This window comes from Castor canadensis, chromosome 10, assembly GCF_047511655.1.
Source record: "Castor canadensis chromosome 10, mCasCan1.hap1v2, whole genome shotgun sequence".
In the NCBI taxonomy this organism is placed as follows: Eukaryota; Metazoa; Chordata; class Mammalia; order Rodentia; family Castoridae; genus Castor; species Castor canadensis.
Genome location: NC_133395.1, coordinates 62128363 through 62151653, shown reverse-complemented (window position 1 = coordinate 62151653; position 23291 = coordinate 62128363). Strand labels below are relative to the sequence as shown.

At 34.4% G+C, this 23291-nt stretch overlaps 1 protein-coding gene across 3 annotated transcripts in view; it reads right to left on the bottom strand.

Moving 5' to 3' along the window:
- Positions 1–23291, bottom strand: part of Fndc3a (fibronectin type III domain containing 3A) — a 146689-nt gene that overhangs the window by 23372 nt on the left and 100026 nt on the right. For all 3 annotated transcript variants that reach the window (XM_020170863.2, XM_074043403.1, XM_020170865.2), the window contains 7 exons: positions 17619–17776; positions 15660–15719; positions 14641–14779; positions 11560–11613; positions 8276–8400; positions 7252–7426; positions 5829–5915 (listed from right to left, as the gene is read on the bottom strand). In XM_020170863.2, coding sequence (XP_020026452.1) covers positions 5829–5915; positions 7252–7426; positions 8276–8400; positions 11560–11613; positions 14641–14779; positions 15660–15719; positions 17619–17776 — 798 coding nt within the window. The remainder of the gene's footprint in view (positions 1–5828; positions 5916–7251; positions 7427–8275; positions 8401–11559; positions 11614–14640; positions 14780–15659; positions 15720–17618; positions 17777–23291) is intronic.

Sequence of the window (23291 nt, the reverse complement as noted above, 5' to 3'; positions counted from 1 at the left end):
GTCTGTGGTAAGGAAACAGACCTTCCAGGCCAGGGAAGCGTCAGATGTCTGAGACCCCAGGACACTGTGTCAGAACTGCCTAGCTAAAGTGGTCCTGAACTTCTGACCCACACAAACTGTTTGATAATAAATAAATGTTCACTTTTGTTGGGGGAAATGGCTCAGTGGTACAGCACTTGCATAGCAAGCATGAGACCCTGAGTAAAATCTTCATTTTCTTCAACTTATTAAGTCATGGGGTAATGTATTATTCAGCAACAAAGAAATAATATAATTCACATGTAGGCATCATTTGATTTGATTTTAGAAATTTAATATTCCTAAATTTTTACCTCATCATAGCAGGGAGTATGACACTATATGTCACTATAAATAAGGATTTATTTAGCAAGTCTGTCAGCCAATGAGAACTTAGTAAAATTTAGTTTACTTGTTCAATTTTGGTCAAGCTTCCTCAGTCCTTGCACATATTCAGATGGATTTTTGGGACATATCTTTTCATTCTGCTGCTTTATAAATGGGACTACAAAGAGTTTTGTTTAAAACACTTTTCAATGTTGTACACAGCACCTATTTAAACTTTATTATTAGAGAAAACTTTAAGAACATTCTCCTTAAAAGGCATAAAGATCTACTTATATTTTAAGGCTATATGTATTTCAGCATAGCCTTCTTTTACTGTAGAACACCTTATTTAATTAAAAGCATAAAATCAAAATCTTTTTTTCTAATTTTGCAAATAAGCCTATTCATTTAGTGCTCACTACATAAAGAATACTGTTGCCAGGAATGTTAGGTGTAATGTAGTTCTTTGCTGAGTTTAGGTGTGAGCTACTGTCTCTGACTCTGATTTGTTTTCTAGCTATTATGAATAATGCTGCTATGATCATGTGGTTCCCCCAGTGGGGGACTGAACCCAGGACCCTGCACATGTTAGGCAAGCACTGGCCCAGAGAAGGAATTTATGCAGAAGACAGGTAATATGCATATTAAAAGAATTGGGCAGGAGAAGAAAGATTACCAAGGCCTGAAATAGTTCAGGGAGGTTTTGAAAAGGGAAATGGAAGTGATGTGAGATGTTATTGGGCAAAGAAGTGAAAGAGAAAGCTTAGGTAAAGAGAATACTGAAAGCTGTGAGCATAAGCAAAGTGAAGAGTAAACACTGAGCTCTGCTCAGGGAAGGCTAAGTAGTTAACCAATTTGTTGAGTTAGACAGCTAAGTAAGGAGTGAAAACAAGTATGCTTTAAAAACTGAATAGGAATATGAACACTCTTAAACAAGAAAATTGTTCCTTAGAGGGAAGCTGTTTTTCAGAAAGATTAATCTAGGTACAGAACAAAACTGGGATCTGAAGGCAAAAGAGTATCTGGATGAAGTTACATATGGAATATGTTTGGAGATTTAGCATTCCTCAGGAAAGAACTTATAGCTGACATAAGACAAAGAGATGACACATCAAGTGAGAAAGGGGATACACCAAGGACAGCTAATGACTTAGCTGGGGCACACCGTGATGAGGATGGAGAAGAAAGGAAGACTGATCACAAAAAGACCCTAGACAAGAAGAGAATTAGGAAGGAGGCATTCCTATGGACTGTCATAGATGCTGATTTACAAGTAAAAATCACAACGGAAGATGAAAGTTGATAGATCCACCCACTGTTGATTTCTTTCCCCCAAGAACAGGGCCCTAAAAGAAGAAGCAAGCTAAAGTGAAAGTATCTGTGGTTCCTAGCTCCAGGTGACTGGACCTTGATCTTTAGAAGCCTTGCTACTTGAAAAACAAGTTTTTTTAGGAAATTCAGGCAACACACCATTAGCTTTCCAGTGGTGGTCCTCTTGTAAGGACTGATTACTATTGTCTGATGCCTTTTATGCTATAAAATGTCCTAGTTCACCTGTTATCAAGTCATCTGATGGAATCAGAATTGCTTATCACTCTAAATATTAAATAATTTTTAAAATAGATTTTTGTTTTAAAATTTTTTTGTCCTTAATATTTTTTCACTGTCCTAATTTTGTTTTAGTATTTTCAACATCCTAGGATTAACCTCAGTGTCAAACTCTAGCATTTGGCAAACATGAACTCATTTTATCTTAAGTATTGTTTCTTGAAAACAATAATATGCTATCTAGTCATTAATTCCTAGAGTATATTTTTGTTTTTGCTTAGTGTTCTAAGGTTTCTTTAAAGTGTTAAGATTTTATTTTGACAAGATTGCTTGAAAGAGCCTGTAATTCCCAGCTAGAAAAAGAAGACTGAGGCATCACATTGGGACTTAATGATTCAAAACCCCTTAGCTGGGTCCCCAGCACAGAACAGATTTAAAATAAAAATCTGAGGTCCTAGAACTTCATGTACATATCATTTTCTATTTGCTAATTTTCCCTCTCCTCTACATAAGTGGATCTCAAATTTTGGCAAGCATCAGAATTGTTTCAAAAGTCTGCTAAAACACAGATTGCTAGACTTTAACCCTAGAAGTTCTGATTTAGTCGATGGGGGAGGGGCCTGAGAACTTACATTTCTAACATGTTCTCAGATGATACTGATAGAATGGTCTGGTGATCTTTTTGAGAACCACTACTCTACAGCTTATCACTGTTTTTGTATTTAATAAGCCCACATAAAATACCTTCCAGTGATCCAGTGATGTGTAAAGAGGTGGTTTACGGGATGTGTTTTCCTACCCCAACCCTGTAATTTGGGAGTGGAATTTTGGAAGAGCTGTCTCAGTGGAGATTCTGATTATATACCTCCCCACCCTTGCAATTTGAGAGTGACTACCATAATGAAACAGTTTTAAATAAGGTATTTAATTTACTTGTAGTAGTCCAGTAACTTAACACAATTTGTGTGTGTGTGTGTGTCTGCCAGTATATTCAGTGGCAGTAACACCTTGGTATTTCATGGTAGTAGCATTCTAACTTAACATTATACAACTGAACCAAAAATATAATCTGAGATCACCATACAAACTGGACTGAAAATGCCTGCTTCCGGCTATTTTATAAAGCTGGTAAGTAAGAAAACTGTATTCAGACACAAAAATAACCCAGTTATCAGATGTTTTTAAAATGAAGCTTTGATAAAATAAGGCGTAACAAATATAATTATTATGTATTATTAATCACATTTTCTATTATTATTACTAAAGTTTTCTTTCTAAGGTTCTACTAAAATGTACCTGCTTTTTAATAATCAAAACCATTTACAGGGCCTTCTGGCTTTACTTGAAATGATTTGATTAAACAAGCACTGGCAGGAAAATTTACATGTTCAATTTATCAACTAATGAGCATCCTGTTAAGTTTTTGGGAAAAGTTCTACACAAATATTTAGGCTAATAGCAATAAAAACAGCATGGTACTGGCACAAAAGCAGATACGAAGACCAGCAGAACAGAACAGAGGACCTGGATATGAATCTACACAGTTATGCCCAGCTTATTTTTGACAAAGGTGCCAAAAACATATAATGGAGAAGACAGTCTTTTCAACAAATGTTGCTGGGAAAATTGGATATCTGCCTGCAGAAAACTGAAATAGACCCATGCCTGTCAACCCTGTACTAGTATCAACTCAAAGTGGATTAGGGACCCTAATATCAGACCCGAAACCTTATAGTTAGTACAAGAAAGAGCAGTAATACTCTGGAAACAACAGGTATAGGCAAGGACTTCCAAAGTAGAACTCCAGGAACCCAGAAATTAAGAGAAAGGATGGACAAATGGGACTACATGAAATTTAAAAGCTTCCACATAACAAAGTTGTTGAGACCACCCACAGAATAAGAGAAAATATTTGCTAACTATACATCAGGCAAAGGACTGATAAACAGAATAGATAGGGAGCTCAAAAACTAAACTCCTCCAAAATCAATGAACCAATAAAGAAGTAGGCAACTGAACTAAACAGAACTTCTTCAAAGGAGAAAGTTCAAATGGCAAAAAAACAAAAACAAAAACAAAAAATCACATGAAAAATGCTCACCATCCCTGGCCATGAAGGAAATGCAAATCAAAACCACACTAAGATTCAACCTCACTTCTGTTAGAATACCTATCATCAAGAACACCACCACCACCAAATGTTGGCGAGGATGCAGGGGAAAAACGAACCCTGATACACTGCTGGTGGGAATGTAAGCTAGTACAACCACTATGGAAAACAATATGGAGGCTTCTTAAAAAACTAAACATAGATCTGACATATGATCCAGCAATACCACGCCTAGGGATATACCTGAAGGAATGCGACTCAGGTTATTACACAAAGGCACCTGCACACCCATGCTTATTGCAGCATTATTCACAATAGCCAAGCTATGGAAACAACCAAGATACTCCACTACCGATGAATGGATTAAGAAAATGTGGTGTTTATATACAATGGAATTTTATTCAGCCACAAAGAATGAAATTTTGGCATTCGCAAGTAAATGGATGGAACTAGAGAACATCATCTTAAGTGAAGTTAGCCAGGCTTAGAAAGCCAAAAATCGTATGTTCTCCCTCATATGTGGATTATAGACCTAAAACAAATGCAGTAATATTACTGGACATGGGTCACACACTAGGAGGGAGAACACACACGGGAGGAATAGGGAAAGGGAGGGAAACCTAAATGTTGAATGTGGTTGATGTGCTCACTGTAGAGGAGCGAATATAGTAATCTTAAACTGGCAGAGGCCATTATGGGAAGGGGACCAAGAAGTAGTGAAGAGGTCTGGTAGAGATGAATCAGTTTGGGTTGTAAAACACATGTGCATGGAAGCAATGCTAGGAATCTCTCTGTATAGCTATCTTTATCTCAAAGTAGCAAAAATTCTATGTCTTTCTTATTATCTCTTCAACAAAACTGGAGAACAAGAGGGCGGAACAGGTTCTGTCTGGAAGTGGTGGGGAGGGGAAGGGAAGGTAGCCCAAACAATGTATACACATGTGTGTTAATATAAAAGCGATAAAATAAAAAAAAAAATAAGACAGGTAGAAATGCCTCATAACAGTTAAAAAAATATTTACACTGGCTTATATTAACTGGTATATTAACTAATACAAGCACTGTTTGCCAAGAAATAGCAATGTATATACTGACCAAGTCAAACAGCCAAAATATATCCTAGAATGATGCAACAGCAGGAAAGAAGACTTTCAGAAGTCTCCATAGAAGATTCTTTAAAGCCTGTCACTGTGAGCAAGAGTGCTACATAGAAGGAATGATAAATATACCTGTCAACCATCATAATAATTGATTTAGGCAAGAACCATCAATAAGTACTAAAACTAGTATGAAAATCTGATAAGGAAAAAAGATGTTTACATAGTACTTAAAAATACTTGTTACAAAGGGAAAAAGAGTAACTTTACAGTAAAGAAACTTGGCAAATAATACCTCCTTGAAGTGACTACTAGCAAAGGGACAAATTAAAATTGTGCACCACTTACTATGATGCACTGAGAAAAATATAATCTTGCTTTTTGTGATATCACTGTCAAAAAACATCCTGAGTTTAACAACATCTAACAACAGCTCTATTTTAAAACATGTACGTCCACATTATGCAAATTAGAATCTCAGAAAACATTTAAAACTGGTTTTGAAGGTAAATCTATAAAGTTGGGAAGTATTACTTAATAATACAAAAGTAAAAAAAAAAAGCACACTAGAAAAAATTAAATTAGTTATGATTTAAAATCAGAGGAATGAAGTATGTACTTGGTTTTTAAACTGGAAATGAACTCAAGGTCTTATGTATAACTTGGCTTTAAAACACAAGAACAATAAAAACAAGAAACATATCTTTTTAAGGGTTTCTAGAGCTTACCTTAAATTTATACTTTGTACTACGTCTGAGATTTTTTACTGTGTAAGCAAGATCTTCTCCATCATACTTAGGCTTAAAACCATATCCCTGGAAGGAGAAAACATTTTCATGAAATGTCTAGTTGCAGAAATACGGGGAATAACAAGTATGTGAAAAGACCCAGGTTCTTCTTAATCTCCTATGATGGGTATGTACACATTATTAAGGCTCTCTTGAGTGTAATTCTCACCTTGATGCTCCTATCTTGTGTGGATAAACCCAGAATCTTTGTAGAAGGATCAAGGAAATTACTTATTCTCAGTAAATACAACAGCCAAGAGAAGATCTTTGTGTTGAGGGAAAAGTAGGGGCCAATGGCAACTTTGCCATCAATAACACTATTTCAAGAACTAAAGGAATTTCCCAGAGATGTTGGTTGCAAAAGCTAACTAGATATAATATTTAATGTATTTAATTTGCCCTGAATGCATGTTGTGTCTAAGTGAATAAAGTGTGGGTTTTGCTGGCAGGTGAAGATACCATTTAGGTTCAATATTGCTATTTACAGTCCTATTGACAACCATTCTAATTTCCCAATGCTATCTTGTTGAAAACTAAAAAGTTGAAATAAAATTCACACTTCACAAAATTCCTCATGCAATCCAAAGGCTTATATATATGCAAGATCATTATCTAATTTCTAATTCTAGAATAAAGCCTGACTCTCCTCTACCTCTTAATCTACTTTCTTTCTGTTTCTGGTTTTGTCCATGTCCATAGAAGTGGACTAACATAATATGTGGTTTTTGTGACTGGTTTCTTTACTTAGCGTATGTTTTCAAGATTTATTTATGCTATGGTTTGTTATCAGTACTCCATTCTTTTTTATGGCTGAATATTTCTGTCATAAAAATTTATTTATTTATCTAATGGTGGACATATTAGTTGCTTCCACTTTTTTTTTTTTTAAACACAGGGTCTTGCTATGTTGTCCAGGCTGGTCTTGAACTTCTGAGCTCAAATCACCTCAATTTCTTGGCTCACTCTCCTAAGTAGATGAGACTACATATATGAGCAACTGCACTTGTATTTTTGTGTACATTTTTTTTTTCATTGTTGGGGATGGAGCCCAGAGACTTGTGCATTCTAGGCAAATGCTTTACCACTGAGCTAATTCCCAGCCCGAGGATGTATATAATTAAAGTGTAATATATGTTGTTTCTAGTCCAGACATATACAGCATTAAAGAAAAAAAACCTCTTTTTACACATCAAGAAAACAAAAGACTGAGTTTTCCTTTACTTCTAACTCCTCCCAAAGAGTAACAAACCAAGGCTTGAGGGGAGCTGGGGAAGGAACTAACTACTGTGGCAATATTTACTGTACTATACTGCCATACTATAATGTCTTAAATACTCTATTTAAATTATATATTCATACTTACTGAAGTTTCTTCCTCCATCTCTAAAATGTAAGAAATTCCTTCATCAGATGGTGTTCCTGAGGGTTTACTCCACTGTAAGGACAGCCAAGTAACTCCAGCCTTAGCAAGTACAGGACTTGCTGGCATGGAAGGGGCACAGCCAGAGGTATAATATAAGACCTCTTCACTAAAGCCACTGTTGAAACAAATGGTTTTTAAGAAAGAATGAGAAAGAATAATTTTTATAGCTAAAGAACAAATTTTTGACTAACAGTATTAAAGAACAAATTTTTTTACTAACAGTGTTCTTTGAAAATGAAAATAGCTATTTTTTGTGGTACTGGGAATCAAACTCAGGGTGTCCTGAGCATTACTTAATCCCCTGAGCTATATATTCAGCTCTGGAAAAAGAAAAAATTTAATAGTGAATTATAATCCAAGCAATGTATCTTGGATTTGATAATATCTTTAAGGTAACAAGGTCATATACTAAAAAGTGATTAGTGTTCTTTTAAAAATGCAGTTTTGTCCATATTGTTAAGTCTTCTTTATATCTTAATGTGTTTAGTCAGTAAAGAAATATACACATTACCTTGCAGGAAAAGTATGAACACAGTAACAACCATTTATTGGTGTAAATGTCTTATCTTTTAAACTAACTTTCACTCTCTATAATAAAAATAATTTCAGTATGACTCTTAAAAGGCTAATATATTTAAGTCAGGTATCTTAAGATACTCTTGGAATTCATGAGACTTTAAGCAAAACCATGAAATCACATATGCTGAAGATTAATAGATAAATCTCTTGGTCACAGGTAAAGGCTAATTTATATTTGAAATTAGAAAAGTTGCTGTTTTTAATCTTAGGTATGATCCCTATGTAAGAAAGATATTCTCTTCTAGTCTGATAGGCTAGTAACAGTGTAACTATATTAATGAAATAAAGCAGAATTTTTGGTGGATAATTTGGACTGTAACTAATCATACATATCAGGTTAAGTGGATAATCTAAAATATTTACATTATTTTAAAAAATATCTTACCTTGAACCATAGTCATTTTTGGCTGATAATCTAAATTTACAACCCATCGCTGGTGATAATTTAGTAATTTTAAATTGCTTCTGTAAGCCCATGTAACATTGACAAAATTCTCCATTTCCTTTTCCCTAAAAGAAATGGCTAATTATTATATATCATATACAGTACTATAAAAAGATAAATTCAATTCCTTTTTTTTTGTTTTTTGTGAGACTGGGGTTGGAACTCAGAGCTTCACGCTTGCAAAGCAGGCACTCTACCACTTGAGCTATACTTTGAGTCCACTTTACTCTGGTTATTTTTAGAGATGGGGGTCTCATGAACTATTTGCCTGGGCTGGCTTTCAACCTCTATACTCCTGATCTCAGCCTTCCAAGTAGCTAAGATTAAAGAAGTGAGCCACCAGTGACCAGCTCAATTCCTTCTTAATAATTACATGTTAGCTAGTGTACATTAAAAGTAATCTCTATTACATGTAAGTCATGGATCTCAAGAGAAGTTTGAGATACTGAACATCTTACATATCATATAGTTCATCAAAGGGCAGAATTCAGAAACCAGAAAATAGCTATATAAGTAAGCTTGAATTAAGTATTGTGTTTTAGCTAATGCTAAATATCTGGCCATAATAAAAGAAGATCTTTCCAGGTATGGACCTTACAATCTATATCAGGGTAGTAATGGAAGTAAGGTAATCTTTAATATTCACAACTGGCAACTTTCCCTCAACCTATGTAAAGTTCTATGCAAACAGTTTTAAGACAACTCACCCCCAAACCTACACTTAGATACTGTTAAAAGTCTTTAAAATAAAGATTTGGAGTGGCTATTGCTTAAGATTCAACAGTGAGAGAATTCAGGTAAACAGAACAGCCTAATTATAGGCAATAAGAAGGGAGAGAGAAAAAAAAATCAGGTCAGCTCAAGACAACTGGAGTTTTAGAAAATCTGGATGCTAAATAAAATGGACAAGTTCCTCAGTCTCCACCTAGTTTTACTTTATTTTGTTGGTAGAAGTAAAGGTTGGTTAGCGTGACTTCTTTCAAGAAAAACTTTAGCCTGTATCTGGCTGGTTTAGTGAACTCTCATTAGTTTTAATGATACTTAGTTGAGTCTACTCAGTGATCTAAGAAAAAAAAAGTATCATCTTTGAAAAAAATAATTTTTCTCCTTAGCCTGTACAGCATTGTATTAATAATAACTTCTTGAATAATGTTAAACAAAGGTGGGGATAAGTGGCAACTTTGACTTGCTTCTGCTTTGAATAGAAATAGCTTGTTTAGCAATGGTACAAAAATGATCAAATAAGGAACTGCTTTTCTATTCCTAATCTTCTTTAAGTTTTAACTGGGATAGGTATGAAATTTTATCAAATATCCTCTGATCACTTATCCAGATGATATGGCTTTTCTTCTGCAATAATGTGATATGTTAACAATTTAAAAAATTACTTTATTTTGAATTAGCTTATACTAATGAGGACTTCATTGTGATAATTCCATACATGAGCACAGTGTACTTCAACATGTTCACCACGCCCCCATTATATTTCTACTACCCCTGCACCTTGTTAATAAAAACTTTCTCTATTTGTGGAACAAAACCTGCTTGGTCAATCATTATTATTCTTTTAATATACTGCTAAATTCGCAATTATAGTCCCTCCTCTAGCCTGGTCTAAGAAGCAGGGCAAAAGTTATGGAAACAGCCAAGATGCCCCACCACTGACGAATGGATTAAGAAAATGTGGTAAATCTACACACAATGGAATTTTATGCAGCCATGAAGAAGAACGAAATGTTATCATTCGCTGGTAAATGGATGGAATTGGAGAACATCATTCTGAGCGAGGTTAGCCTGGCCCAAAAGACCAAAAATCGTATGTTCTCCCTCATATGTGGACATTAGATCAAGGGCAAACACAACAAGGGGATTGGACTTTGAGTACATGATAAAAGCTTTAGCACACAAGGGAGGGGTGAGGATAGGTAAGACACCTAAAAAATTAGCTAGCATTTGTTGCCCTCAACACAGAGAAACTAAAGCAGATACCTTAAAAGCAACTGAGGCCAATAGGAAAAGGGGACCAGGAACTAGAGAAAAGGTTAGATAAAAAAGAATTAACCTAGAAGGTAACACACACACACAGGAAATTAGTGTGAGTCAACTCCCTGTATAGCTATCCTTATCTCAACCAGCAAAAACCCTTGTTCCTTCCTATTATGGCTTATACTCTCTCTACAACAAAATTAGAAATAAGGGCAAAATAGTTTCTTCCGGGTATTGAGGGGGTGGGGGGGAGAGGGAGGGGGCGGAGTGGGTGGTAAGGGAGGGGGTGGGGGCAGGGGGGAGAAATGACCCAAGCCTTGTATGCACATATGAATAAAAAAAAAAAAAAAAGAAGCAGGGCAAGAGAGAACAGGCTAGCTGACTGCTGAACATAAGACAATATACTAAACAATATAGCACACTATCTTTGCTGTGTCAGGCTATATAATGGCTGCCAAAGATGTGTAGGTCCTAATCCCTGTAACCTGTGAATTTTACCTGATACAGTGACAGAACTGACCAAATGTGACTAGGCTAAGGATCTTAAGATAGGAGATAATCTTAGATTATCTGGGTGGGACATAAATGCAATTACAAGTGACCTAAGAGGGAGACAGAAATTTGAAGACAGAAGAGGAGAAAGGCAATGTGATAAGGCCATGAACCAAGTAATAGACCCTGGAGGAACATGGGCAGGCTGTCACCTTCATTTTAGCCCATTTCAGATTTCTGGCCTCCAGACCATAAGAGAGAACAAACATGCTATTTGAATTCATCATGTTTATAGTAATTAGTTATAGCAACCATATGAAATGAATACCCTTTGCCATTAAGGCTGATGTGGGAGGGGGTGGGGAACCTGCCTTCTTGAAGGTAATTACATAAATAACAGGTTTTGTTTATTTATTATTGATTGACTGATTGATGGGGGGGAGGTTGGGAATAGAACCCAGGACCTTGAGCTAAGTGTTACCACTCAGCCATATTCCCATTGCTATAAATGTCAGTTTTGATGGTGGTTTGGCTGCAGAAAAAAAGAAAAAAACAAAAAGAAAAACCAAGTAACAAGAAAATCTTTAAGACATAGGGAGGTTTACTCAGTAATGCTTTCTAAGAACATTATCGATTCATTCATACACCACATAAGATCATATTGTTACAGAGAAAAAAATGAAAAGACAAAAACATTATTTCTGCCTAACGACATGCACATGATTTTAGCCATTCAATTTACTTACCTCATCCCATTCTAAAATAAAGCTCTGGATTTTAGAACCATTGTCACTAGGTGCCTGAAACAAACATCAAAAAACAAACAAAATGAATACAAATTAGCACTTTCGTAAGTGACACTGTGATGATCTAATCTAAGAAACCTACTTTCTATTGCAGATGTTGTGTGACTTAGTCCTGAAAAAAATGTCCATGGAAAAACAAAGCAAGGTGTTACTCAAAGTTTTCTGAACACTGAATAATCTCTCTTAGCAAGAACTATCTTAACTTTTATAATTCTTCAAAAAAATTACTATGCCTTTATTTCAAGTATTACTTGCTTTACAGCCCATCATTTTTTACTAAAATTCACCTTACAATGTAAATGAAATAATGTGTAATATACCAAAGAGTAAAGAACTTAGGTGCTGAAGGGAACTCCAAAGAGGTCACAATGTCTGGAACCCTACTTCTAACTCAATATACCTATTACCTGAGACTAATGACTCAGTAATTTGTTCATTTTTTAGGGGTAAAAACTGTAATCTCCCTTGGCATTTTATTTCATTATTTAATCATTCTTGGAATACAGAATTTGAACCTTATTTCTTTTTCTTTTTTTTGGTGGGACTGGGGTTTGAACTCAGAACTTTGTGTTAGCAAAGCTTAATCTTCTTTCTAAATGAATTTTCTTTTTTTTTTTTTTTTTTGGTTACATAACTATTTAAAAAATTTTTTTATTGTTGTGCTGGGAGTACACTGTGGCATTTACAAAAGTTCTTTCAATATATTAAATACATCATAGTTGAATTCACCCCCTCCATCATTCTCCTTTATTTCCCCCAAATGAATTTTCTTCCTATAACTTCAACCCATTTTTTGTAGAAAAAAAGGAACACCACTGTTCTTACTTCATATCTGAAGACAACGGACTCTGAGACTTCTTTTGTCAAATAATTTTTTGAATACTCACATAGATTTTCTTTGAAAAATTTTTTTTAAAGTATTCTAAATTAGAGTAATATCCCACTGACTGGCACAGAGTAGCTGTTAACAGTGAATATAATGAGAAGGGGGCAAAGAAAGGATTCTTGGGAAACCTCAACTCTTACATAGCAGAAGAAAATTTAAAGACTGAGAATTAAGTCTCAGCAGGAAGAGAGGAATGTAAATATATTTACCAAGAGTTAATGACTCCAGATTGCTTTAGATTAGCCGCTAAAATCTCACACTTACTTTTTCTTTTAACTTTTTTTTTAAAGAAAGGTATTAAAATGTCTACTTCAAACAACTGGAGGCCTATTTTCTAGCTTTTCTCCAAGTTGGAGGGAAAACTGTTATGCATAAAAGTATTTTACCTTATTCTCATGTTAACCCTTATGTAGTGTTAAAAGACTGCATGCTGAACTACTCTAAATTGGTTTTCTTTATCTTTAAAATTAATAAAAACAGCAGTTATTATGCTTGTTATGTTCTAGGCATAACAGAACCTAGCAGAAATTACCTGTTTAATCCTCTTAATAACTGAGACATATAATACTATTTCTAATAACAGTAACAATGATAGAGCTCTTTCTTCAGCCATCCTGATTATTGTGTGTTTACAGGATCATTTCTAAAATGGTCTGAATCTCAGTGACCTATGTGGAAACTTGAAGAGGTACTACTGTCTACATCTTGTACAGGGCTGTTGGGATATTGTTAATGACAGAAATTTCAAAACTGAATTTAAATTATCTTCAGAACGAAGAGCAGTAACCTACAGAAATTCTGACCTGTATGAAAGGCCCTGAGCAGCTGCCCCAAATGCCCTACCAAAAGGAAGGGCGTTAGCATATTCAGAAGTAAAATGGTACAGGTAAAAACAAAATTAGTCATACTTCTTATTACACATGCACAGGTGTATATGTAAATCAATATTATATATATATAGTTGTTTGATTTACGTGTGCAAATAGTTTTTAACTACACAAAGCCCCCAAATTTCAAAAACTTTCAGAAGGAAAGCTAGCTAAGTTTTACTCTTGAGGTAAGAGTAGATGATTAAATTGAGAGGAAGTCATATCTCATTGCGTATCAGTGGATGCTTAACAGGAGTGGTATTCCCTTCTAGGGGGTGTTTCTGACCTGATCATAACAAAGCAGGGGGTAGGAACTGACAGTTATGGGGTGGAGACAAGAACTCTTAGACACGTTAGAGATAAGGGCAAAATAGTTTCTGCCTGGTAGCGAGGGGTTGTGGGGGATAAGGCGGGGGGCAGGGAAATAACACAAACATTGTATGCACATATGAATAAAAAAAAAAAGAACTCTTAGACACTCCTGCAGAGTTCATGGGACTGTCAGTACCATAAAGACATTACGTCCTTTTCTAGGACTTTCAGATGTCCTCCTGGACATGAGGTGAAATGTCTTTATAATTATTAGTATATAAAGTCTAATTCCACTTTATAAAGGATTTTTTATGTGGTTTGAAGAGACATTTAACTTTACCAAAATGCAATGACTATACACTTTGGGAAAGACTGAATTTAATTTTCTTGAGAAGTTTACCAAGATCTGTATACTATTTCAGAAAATCATGTCCCTTATGACAATGCTGCCCAAGATATCTGAATATAAATTCTATGTATGGTGTTTGTCTACTCTATTCATATTCTTGTTTAGCTAGGCCCAAACATTTATATATTAGAATACGTATTATTCTATTAAGAATTATTTTATTCCTCCTTTAAGACATAAGACTGATATTTTAAAAACTATGTATAATTAACTTGATTTAGCATAGAATTCATGATATAAAGGCATTATTATGAAATACTGCAAACAGGAATAATAGGATCGGAATCACTGTTAGAAATCCCTGTCATCACATGTACAACATAATGAGGACTGGTAATTTTAAATCAACAGTTTTTATTATATTTATACCCAGTAAGAAAAAATAGTAAGAGAATTATCTGATGGTCTAAGAAATAAATGCCTATTTCACATATGTTAAGAGCAAGAACAAGTTAAGTTAGCTTAAAGTTAAAAAAACTGGTATTTAATATTATGGGGGAATAAGAGAAATGTCCAGTTAGAAATACTCAACAGAATTTTCTTACCTTCCATTGCAAAGTGAGTGAGTTTTTGGTTCGATTGGCTATCCTTGGTGGATTAGGTATATCAGGTTCACAGCTCAAGGTAGTAAAGCTTTCAGCTTCTGAAGGTGCTCCCTTTATAGAATTGGACTCTGCCTGTACTCTATGGTGATAAAATAGTTTTACCCTGGAGAATTCTGTATCTTAATTCAACAGCATCAGCGCTTTAAATATTTGCAAGTTAGTAAGGTGCTTTCTAAATACTGTTCAAGATATACTCTCTCTACAACAAAATTAGAGATAAGGGCAAAATAGTTTCTGCTGGGTATTGAGGGGGGGAGCAGGAGGGGGTGGAGTGGGTGGTAAGGGAGGGGGTGGGGGCAGGGGGGAGAAATGAACCAAGCCTTGTATGCACATATGAATAATAAAAGAAAAATGAAAAAAAAAAAAATAAATAAATACTGTTCAAGAAAATATGAATATTAGAAGGGTGGCTCTAAAAAACTAATATAGATTAGTATTTTTCTTTTTATTTTAAGCCAAAGTAAGATACATTTTAAATTGTGACAAAACTGTGTCTGTGCATGTATTTAATACACATGTAAACAGATTCCTAAATAAGTTTCCTGAAACAATAATTCTTAATATACTGATATTTTCTATTCTGTTTCACTTTTAAAAAAATAATGAATATAACTCATAAAATTAAATGAATGATTAATAATGGTTGCAATCCACAGTTTGAAAAATATTAGGTTGGACAATACTTTCGGTTTAACCACAGGAAACTTATTGAAGTTTAATAGGAATAATCCCAACTGCATATGCTCTTTACAAAAGGGGGACGATTAACTAAGTATATTATGCTGGGCTAGCTGGGGAGGCCCTAGAGTCTATAAAATAGGAGTAACTGCCAGAGTTACTCCTATTAAATGTGAAATTCTGAGAATTTTAAGATCCTGAACCCTTTCCAAAACATAACAACAAAAAAACATAACCCTATGGCGTAACATCTAAAGCAACATGTAGGAGGAATTCCTTACTTTGCATGGTAATCTGTGGCTGGTTTGAGATCATTTAAAGTGACACTTGTTTCTTCTCCCCTGGAATTAAAAAAAAAGGAATATTTCAATGTCTTATAATGAAGCATTTCCAAAGGATGCGCCTTACATATCCTATTGTATGTGGAATTTTATGAAATTATATTGCTTATTTCTCTACTAAGTATAATCATATTCAGATCTCACTAATATAGAACTTGTGCAACTGAAGGATGTGTCAACCTTTAATCATGTATCTGTATACTACTTTAAAACAAAAAGGTATGCTAAGCAAATCCATTGTGTAAGACAGACTTTTTTTTTTCTTTTTTAGGGAAGATATTTCAACTTATTAAAGAAATAGAATCATTTTCAATTATTTAAAAATCCATTTGCACATACAATATTGAATAAAATGTGCCACTGAAAGCAAAAATGCCAAATTTTTTCACAAGGTGATTCACTATTTCATTTTATTAGAAAATGACATGAAACTTTATTACAGTTTAGGTTAATGTGTAGATAAGGAAAAAACAAACTTATTTTGAGGTACTGGAGATTGAACCCAGGGCCTTGCGCATGCTAGGTAAGTGCTCTACTACTGCGCTATATCCCCAGCCCTGTGAATCATAATTTAAAGTATTTCCCATATCCACTATTACACTTTAAAATACAACAATACTCATCTTAAAATAATCATTTGATATAACTATTATCTGGGTATACAGCCACAAACCTGCCTGTTCTCTCTCTCTCCAAATTGTTTATTCTATTTTTTTCAACCAAGTTTCTTTCCTCGCTACTTTGTGGACTTCTTTTTCTTCTCCATCCTTTGCTTCCCAGCTATCTTGTTTCTTAAATCAAAGCTAATAAGTATGATGAGAAATAAACAAGTCTCATAAATGAAAGTGCTTGTTAATAAACTGGATAGCTGCAGCAGCATCTTCAGAGAGAAACTATAATTAGTAGAATAAAGATGACTAATGTCCCTCTGGTGTTTCCTCGTTAAGATGCAAGTGGACATAAATCTTTCCTCCTAGCAAGCAGTCATATCTAACTAAAAAAGACCATTAACACAAGAATAAATCTTTAGGTGATGGTCTTTATCCCCTACTTGTTATGTAGGTAAGTTTATTTGTCTCTCTTAAGAAAACTGAATAACTAAGCACCAGGCAATCACAGTAGTAAAGATGCAGGCATCTTCACTGTGGCAAATTCACTTTCTTCTCCCTACCAGCTACTTTTAAGATACCAAGAAGTCTGAGGTAGCAGTGTTCTGCCATGATCGCTTACATGACTAACTCCCTCCTTTACAATCACCTTTGTGCTTACATTGTAACTAAGAATTAGATTTACCACTATGAACAAAAGCAGAAAAATAATTTATTTAAAAATTATCAGACATAGCTGGCAAAGTGGCTCAAGTGGTAAAAATTATCAGACATGTCAAAATTTTAGCCACTGATACTTTCTAAAGCTTCTAGACATGTACTTTTTAAGCAGGGAAAGAGAACTATGACAAGTTTTCAAAATAGGATTATTACATACCAATATACCAATGAGCTTGTAAATATATGAATTAAACCAAAGATACCAGGAGTAATATTGATACCTCAGGAGTCAAAAATCAAAAGTTCTCCTCTCCTTGGTCCTGGGTTCTACATGCTATAATTAATATTTAATGTGTCAAGAATATGTGAACACGAAACATCTCCTAGGGAGCCTACTGAGAAAAAATAAAAGCTGTGTGTGGCCAGTGAAACGGATTGTTCTGAGGGGCTGTAGACATGAAGTGTGTACCATCCTGCATTTGAACTGTACACTGAAATCATCATCACTGGTCAACTTATAGACCAAAATAAAGCACGAAGAGGAAAAAATGGAAGAAAATTAGTAATAAGCACTTTATTGTAAACTATTAACTTACATAATGGGAATGAGCAAAACCTAACAAATACCTACACATAAACACTTCTGTATTTCCCATCTTTTCCAGTACTTGAGACCAGAATTTCATAACCATAGAGCTCTGGTACAGTAGTCTCATCTGTTTCGCCATTAACGAAACTGGAAGGTGATGACCAGGTAAGTACTACTGTCCTTGCCTGGATGTCTGAGGCCTGCAAGCAAAACAAAACACAAAAAACAAAAATAACAACAACAAAAACCCATTTAGAAGCTCTTTGAAACAAATGCAATGTGCATGATGAGCAATAAAATATCTAGTGGGATTACAAGATGAAATAAAATGTTTGTATAGACCACTATAAAATGACTCATAGAAACCTGTTCATTTTTAGATTGGAAATAATTTGCTGTGAAAGGGGGAATAGGTCCAATAAAAGCTTAAAGAACAACTGGGGCTATTCAAAACTGATAGTATAAGCTTGGTGTGAAATCTTAACACTTGGAAGGCTAAGCCAGAGGATGATGAGTTTGAGGACACGGGCTATGTATATAGTGAGTTTGAGTCTAGCCTGCAATATATAGGAGAGACTCTTTCTCAAAAACACCAAACCAAACTAACAAAACCTATTATTATAGTTACCATATACTATTAAAAGAAAAAAATGTGAGAAAAAAAGTACTTGTAGTACATTGAAAGGGTTAATTTCTCAACTTGGAAAGTTATTACAATAAGGAAAATTTCAGAAGAAAAATAAGGATATGAACCATCCAAGAAAACAGAGACAAATATGAAATGACGTGTAACTGCATTCACAATTAAATAAATATAAATTAAAACAAAATATTACTTTTCAAATACCAGATAGTAGAAGATTAAAAAGCTAATGATATCCAGGTTGTTGAGAACCTGGAGAAATGGACACTCTCTTAAATGTGGCTAAGAATATATTGCTTACAGTTCTTGTCCAAGGCAACTTGGGGCCCATTGTAATTTTTTTTTTTTTTGGTGGGACTAAGGTTTTAAGTTCAGGGTCTTGTGCTTGCAAGTGCTCTACCACTTGAGCCATACCACCAGCCCTTTTTGCTTTTAGGTTATTTTTTAGATAGGGTCTTGCTTTTTGCCCAGGCTGGCTTTTTGCCCATGGAGCTGGGATGACAGGTGCACATCACCTAGCCCAGCTTATTTGTTGAGATGGGGGGGTCTCACTAAATTTTTGCCTGGGTTGGCCTCCAACTACTATCTTCCTGATCTCCATCTCCTGAGTATCTCAGATCATACAGGAGTGAGCCACAGTGCCCAGCTCATTATAAAACATTTTAATGTGTTTACTTTTTTTGTTTGTTTTTTGAGTCAGGATCTTGCTATCTGGCCAGGCTCTTAAACTCATGATCCTCCTGCTCCAGCCCCCCAAGGGATTACAAGTGTGCACCACCAATACCTGACTATGTTTATTTTTTATTCAAAAGTTCCACTTCCAGGACCTTTCTCTCTCAGGATAATATTCTATAAATAAATTTGCAAAAGTGCACAAATATATCCACTGAAGGATGTTCATTGCAGCATTATTAATGGCAAAAAACTGGAAACATAGGGTACTGACTTTCTAAATAATGGTATGGTCTCTTAACACATTCCTATGTATGTGTTTAAAGATTTCATCAATATATTGGTGTCATGTAATAGTGGAAAAAAGGGAAGCCAGATAATAACTTATATGGTATATTCACAGTTAAGTTTTTTTTAAAATACACAAAAATGCCTAAAAATGAACCCTACAAATGTATTGATTGTTACCTTTTGGGCTTTTGTTTATGGATGAGGTAGGCTGCAGGTAAAGTTATGGGAGGAAAAAAATCAAGAGGTTTCAATTGTGTTTTACATATATTTGTACTTACTAGAATAGTTTTTTAAGTATGTACTTTATAATAAAGGCCTAATAAGAGGAAAAAAAGGGTTTAGGAATTAGATACAGTTTGAATATTGGTGTTGGCACTTATATAAAGCTTGCTTAAAAATATATGTGCTTAACAACTATTGTAGTATTTCTAAATATAAAACTGAGCTAAATCACTAACAACTAAAATGAGGATTACTCCAACTTGAGTTGGGAGGAAAAATCCCTACACAAGTATGACTTTCTCTTTTTCAAAGTTCTCAAAGCCTGAGAAAATTCAAAAACTATAATTGTATTTATTGTGCTTCTGCTAAGTTGTAAGAAATAGAACATTTAGCTTACTATAATACTGTCTAATTCATAATGGACATAAAATGACTTTTATTTTATTAGGCAGTGTCAGGCTGTAAGCCTGTAGACTGAGCAGGGATTTCCTCCCACCTTTTGAACAAAAGATAAAACACAATGTTACCATACACACAGATATACCCCTAAGTGTCTCTTGATTTTATGTAAAGATCACAGCTATGTTAAAACTGTGAGGATGCGAACAGGTTGGTCTCAGAAGGTGGGTCAGTAAACAACATTAACTGAAGTTTCATAAAATGAAGTTTATTTTGTCAGGTTCTGTAGGTACTGACTACATTATTAAAAGTATAGGCACTGGAGAAAAACACTGAGTCAGGAGGCACAACACTTAAAACTAATTTGCTTGGTGATACTGAGTGCTAAATGTCTTAGGGTTTCAGGCCTCATTTACAAAATGGATGAGTGAGATGAACATGAAATACAGTATTTTCAAAAGACTTTTATTTTGGAAAAAATTTAGATTTACACAAAAGTGGGGAATACAGTATTAAGAGTTCTTTCCTGTCTGTCTTTTACCTATCTTTCCTTAATGTTAAAATGTAATATAGCCATGAGTGCTTATCAAAACTAAGAAATTAACATTGGTAAATACTACTAATTAAATATTTAAACTGTTTTATCAATATTAATTAACAGACTTTTCCAGGATACTACACTGAATTTAGCAAATAAAGTAAAAAAAAAAAAAATTTAAGATACATTGTAAATTTCAATTTTTCCAATCTCGTTTTTTACAGAAAAATGTTTGGTCTCAACTTGTTCTATTATTATTTATTACTTGTACATAATATTAAGGCATACACACAAATGATTACTCTGGGCAGCTATAAAAAAACATCTTAAGAAGTGAATTTTGAGTAGAATTTTAAAAGAATGGAACATAATTTGGTAAAAAAGAAGTAGGTGATTAATTTAGGAATAAGTGATTTATTTTCCCAAGCTTATACTTTTAAACTGGTTGTCCAAGGTACATTGTGTACTTAAAAAAGCTACCTAGTAATTTCACTTCCATAAGAACTATAGATATAAGGGGAAAGATAGAGAGGGAGAGACAGATAAAGGACTAAAAGGATCATAGGAGAAAGGAAAGCAGCCATGCCCTGAAAGACAAGAGTGAGTTTTAAAATACTACGTATTTTAAATGATCAACAGTGTCAAGTATTGCATGAAGGTCAAAGAAAATGGATGTAGTCTGAGTAATGCCTTTAATGCTGTTTTCTCTTGCTAGTTTCAGGTGGACTGCAAAAGAGTTGTATCAGAAGAAACAGAAGTGAATTCATACATAGCCACTGTGAAATTCCCTCCCAACAAGGAAAATTACATTACTGGATGGATTCACTGCTGAATTCTACCAGACCTTAAATCATATTAAGATTCCACCTTAGTCCTATTAGAATGGCTACCATCTAGAACACAAACCACAACAAAAGGTGGTGAGGATGTGGGGGGAAAAAGGAACCCTCATAATTCTGCTGGTAGGAATGTAAATTAGTACAACCCCTATGGAAAACAGGATGAAGGCTCCTCAAAAAACTAAAACTAGAACTGCTTGCTATATGAGCCTTCATTTCCACTTCTAGGGATATACCCGAAGGAATGCAAGTCAGATTATAATAAAGGCATCTCCACACCTATGTTTATTGAAGCATTCTTCACAATAGCTAAGCTGTGGAAACAGCCAAGATGCCCCACTACTGATGAATGGATTAAGAAAATGTGATATTTATATATATTTGAATTTTATTCATCCATAAAGAGCGAAATTTTGTTGTTCTCAGGTAAATGGATGGAACTGGAGAATATCATCTTCAGTGAAGTTAGCCAAGTTAGTAAGGCCAAAAGCTGCATATTCTTTTTCATATGTGAAATACAGACCTAATACAAATACGGCAATATTATGAAAAACAAATCACACTAAAGGGGAGGTCACATATGAGAGAGGGAGGATAAAAGAAGGAAGTTAAGAAGGTGAATATGGTTGGTATACTCTCTAAACAAGAATTAATATAGAATTTTAAATCTGTTGAAATCACCATAAGTAGGAGACTAAGGTAGAAAGGAGAAAAATAGAGATGAACCAATTCGGGTTATAATACATATAGACATGGGAATGTCACAAGGAAACTCCCTGTATAGTTATTTTAAACAAACAAAAATGTAATTTTCTTTTTCTTTTACAAATTCGCAGGAAGGTGGAACAGGTCCTGTTGGGGGGGGGGGTTGGTATCAGAGGGAGAGGGAAAGAGATGGAGAAAGGGGTAAGAGAGTGAATATAGTGCAAATGCTGTATACACATGTATGTAAATGGAAAATGATACCCATTGAAACTGTTCCAGAAATGGGGGGAGGGGGAGAGGAAGAATGATGGAGGGGGTGAATTTAATTATGATATATTTGATATACTGTAAGAACTGATATACTGTAAGAACTTCTGTATATGCCACAATGTACTCCCACCCAGCACAACAATAAAAAAAGCACTTTAAAAATTAAAAACAAACAAACAAACTTAAAACCAATGCTTTTGAAACTATTTCATAAAATACAAAGGGAAAGGATACTTCCAAGCTCCTTCTATGAAGTCATTATTATCTTGATACCAAAACCAGATAAGGACACAATAACAACAAAAAAGAAATCTAAAGGCCAATCTCCTTGATGAACACATATGCAAAAATTCTTCCTAAAATACTTGCAAACTGAATTCAACAACACATTAAAAAGATCATATATATGATAAGTTGGCTTCATTCCAGGGATACAAGGATGGTTCAACATATGCAAATTAATAAATACAACACAGCACATAGACAGAAGCAAGGACACAAATCACATAATTAGCTCAAATACAGAAAAGGCCTTTGACAAAATCCAACATGATAAAATCCTTGAAGAAACTAGGGATAGAAAGTTCATATGACAGACCTATAGCCAAAATTATAATGAATGGGGAAAAACTAAAATCAAGAATGAGACAAGGTTGTTCACTATCAATTCTTATTTAACAGAGTGATTGAACTCAGTGAGAGCAAAAAGGAATAAAAGGGATACAAATAGGCAAGGATATGATCCTATACTTAAAAAGACCCAGAAGACTCTACCAGAATACTCTAGATCTGATAAATATTTTCAGCAAAGTAGTATGATACAAAATCAAAAACAAAAATCAGTAGTTTGTCTATACACCAATAGTGAACTTGCTGAAAAACAAGTCAGAAAGCAATTCCATTCACAATAGCTTCAAAACAAAAACAAAACCTAAAACTCAAACCAAAGAAACCCTAGGTATGAACTTGTTAAAAACCTCTAAAATGAAAACTATAAAGCACTGAAGAAAGAAACTATAGAAGACATTAGAAGATTGAAAGACTTCCCATATTCATGGATCAGCAGAATTAATATTATTAAAATGGTTGTATCACCAAAAGCAATCTACAGATTCAATATGATCCCCATCAAAACT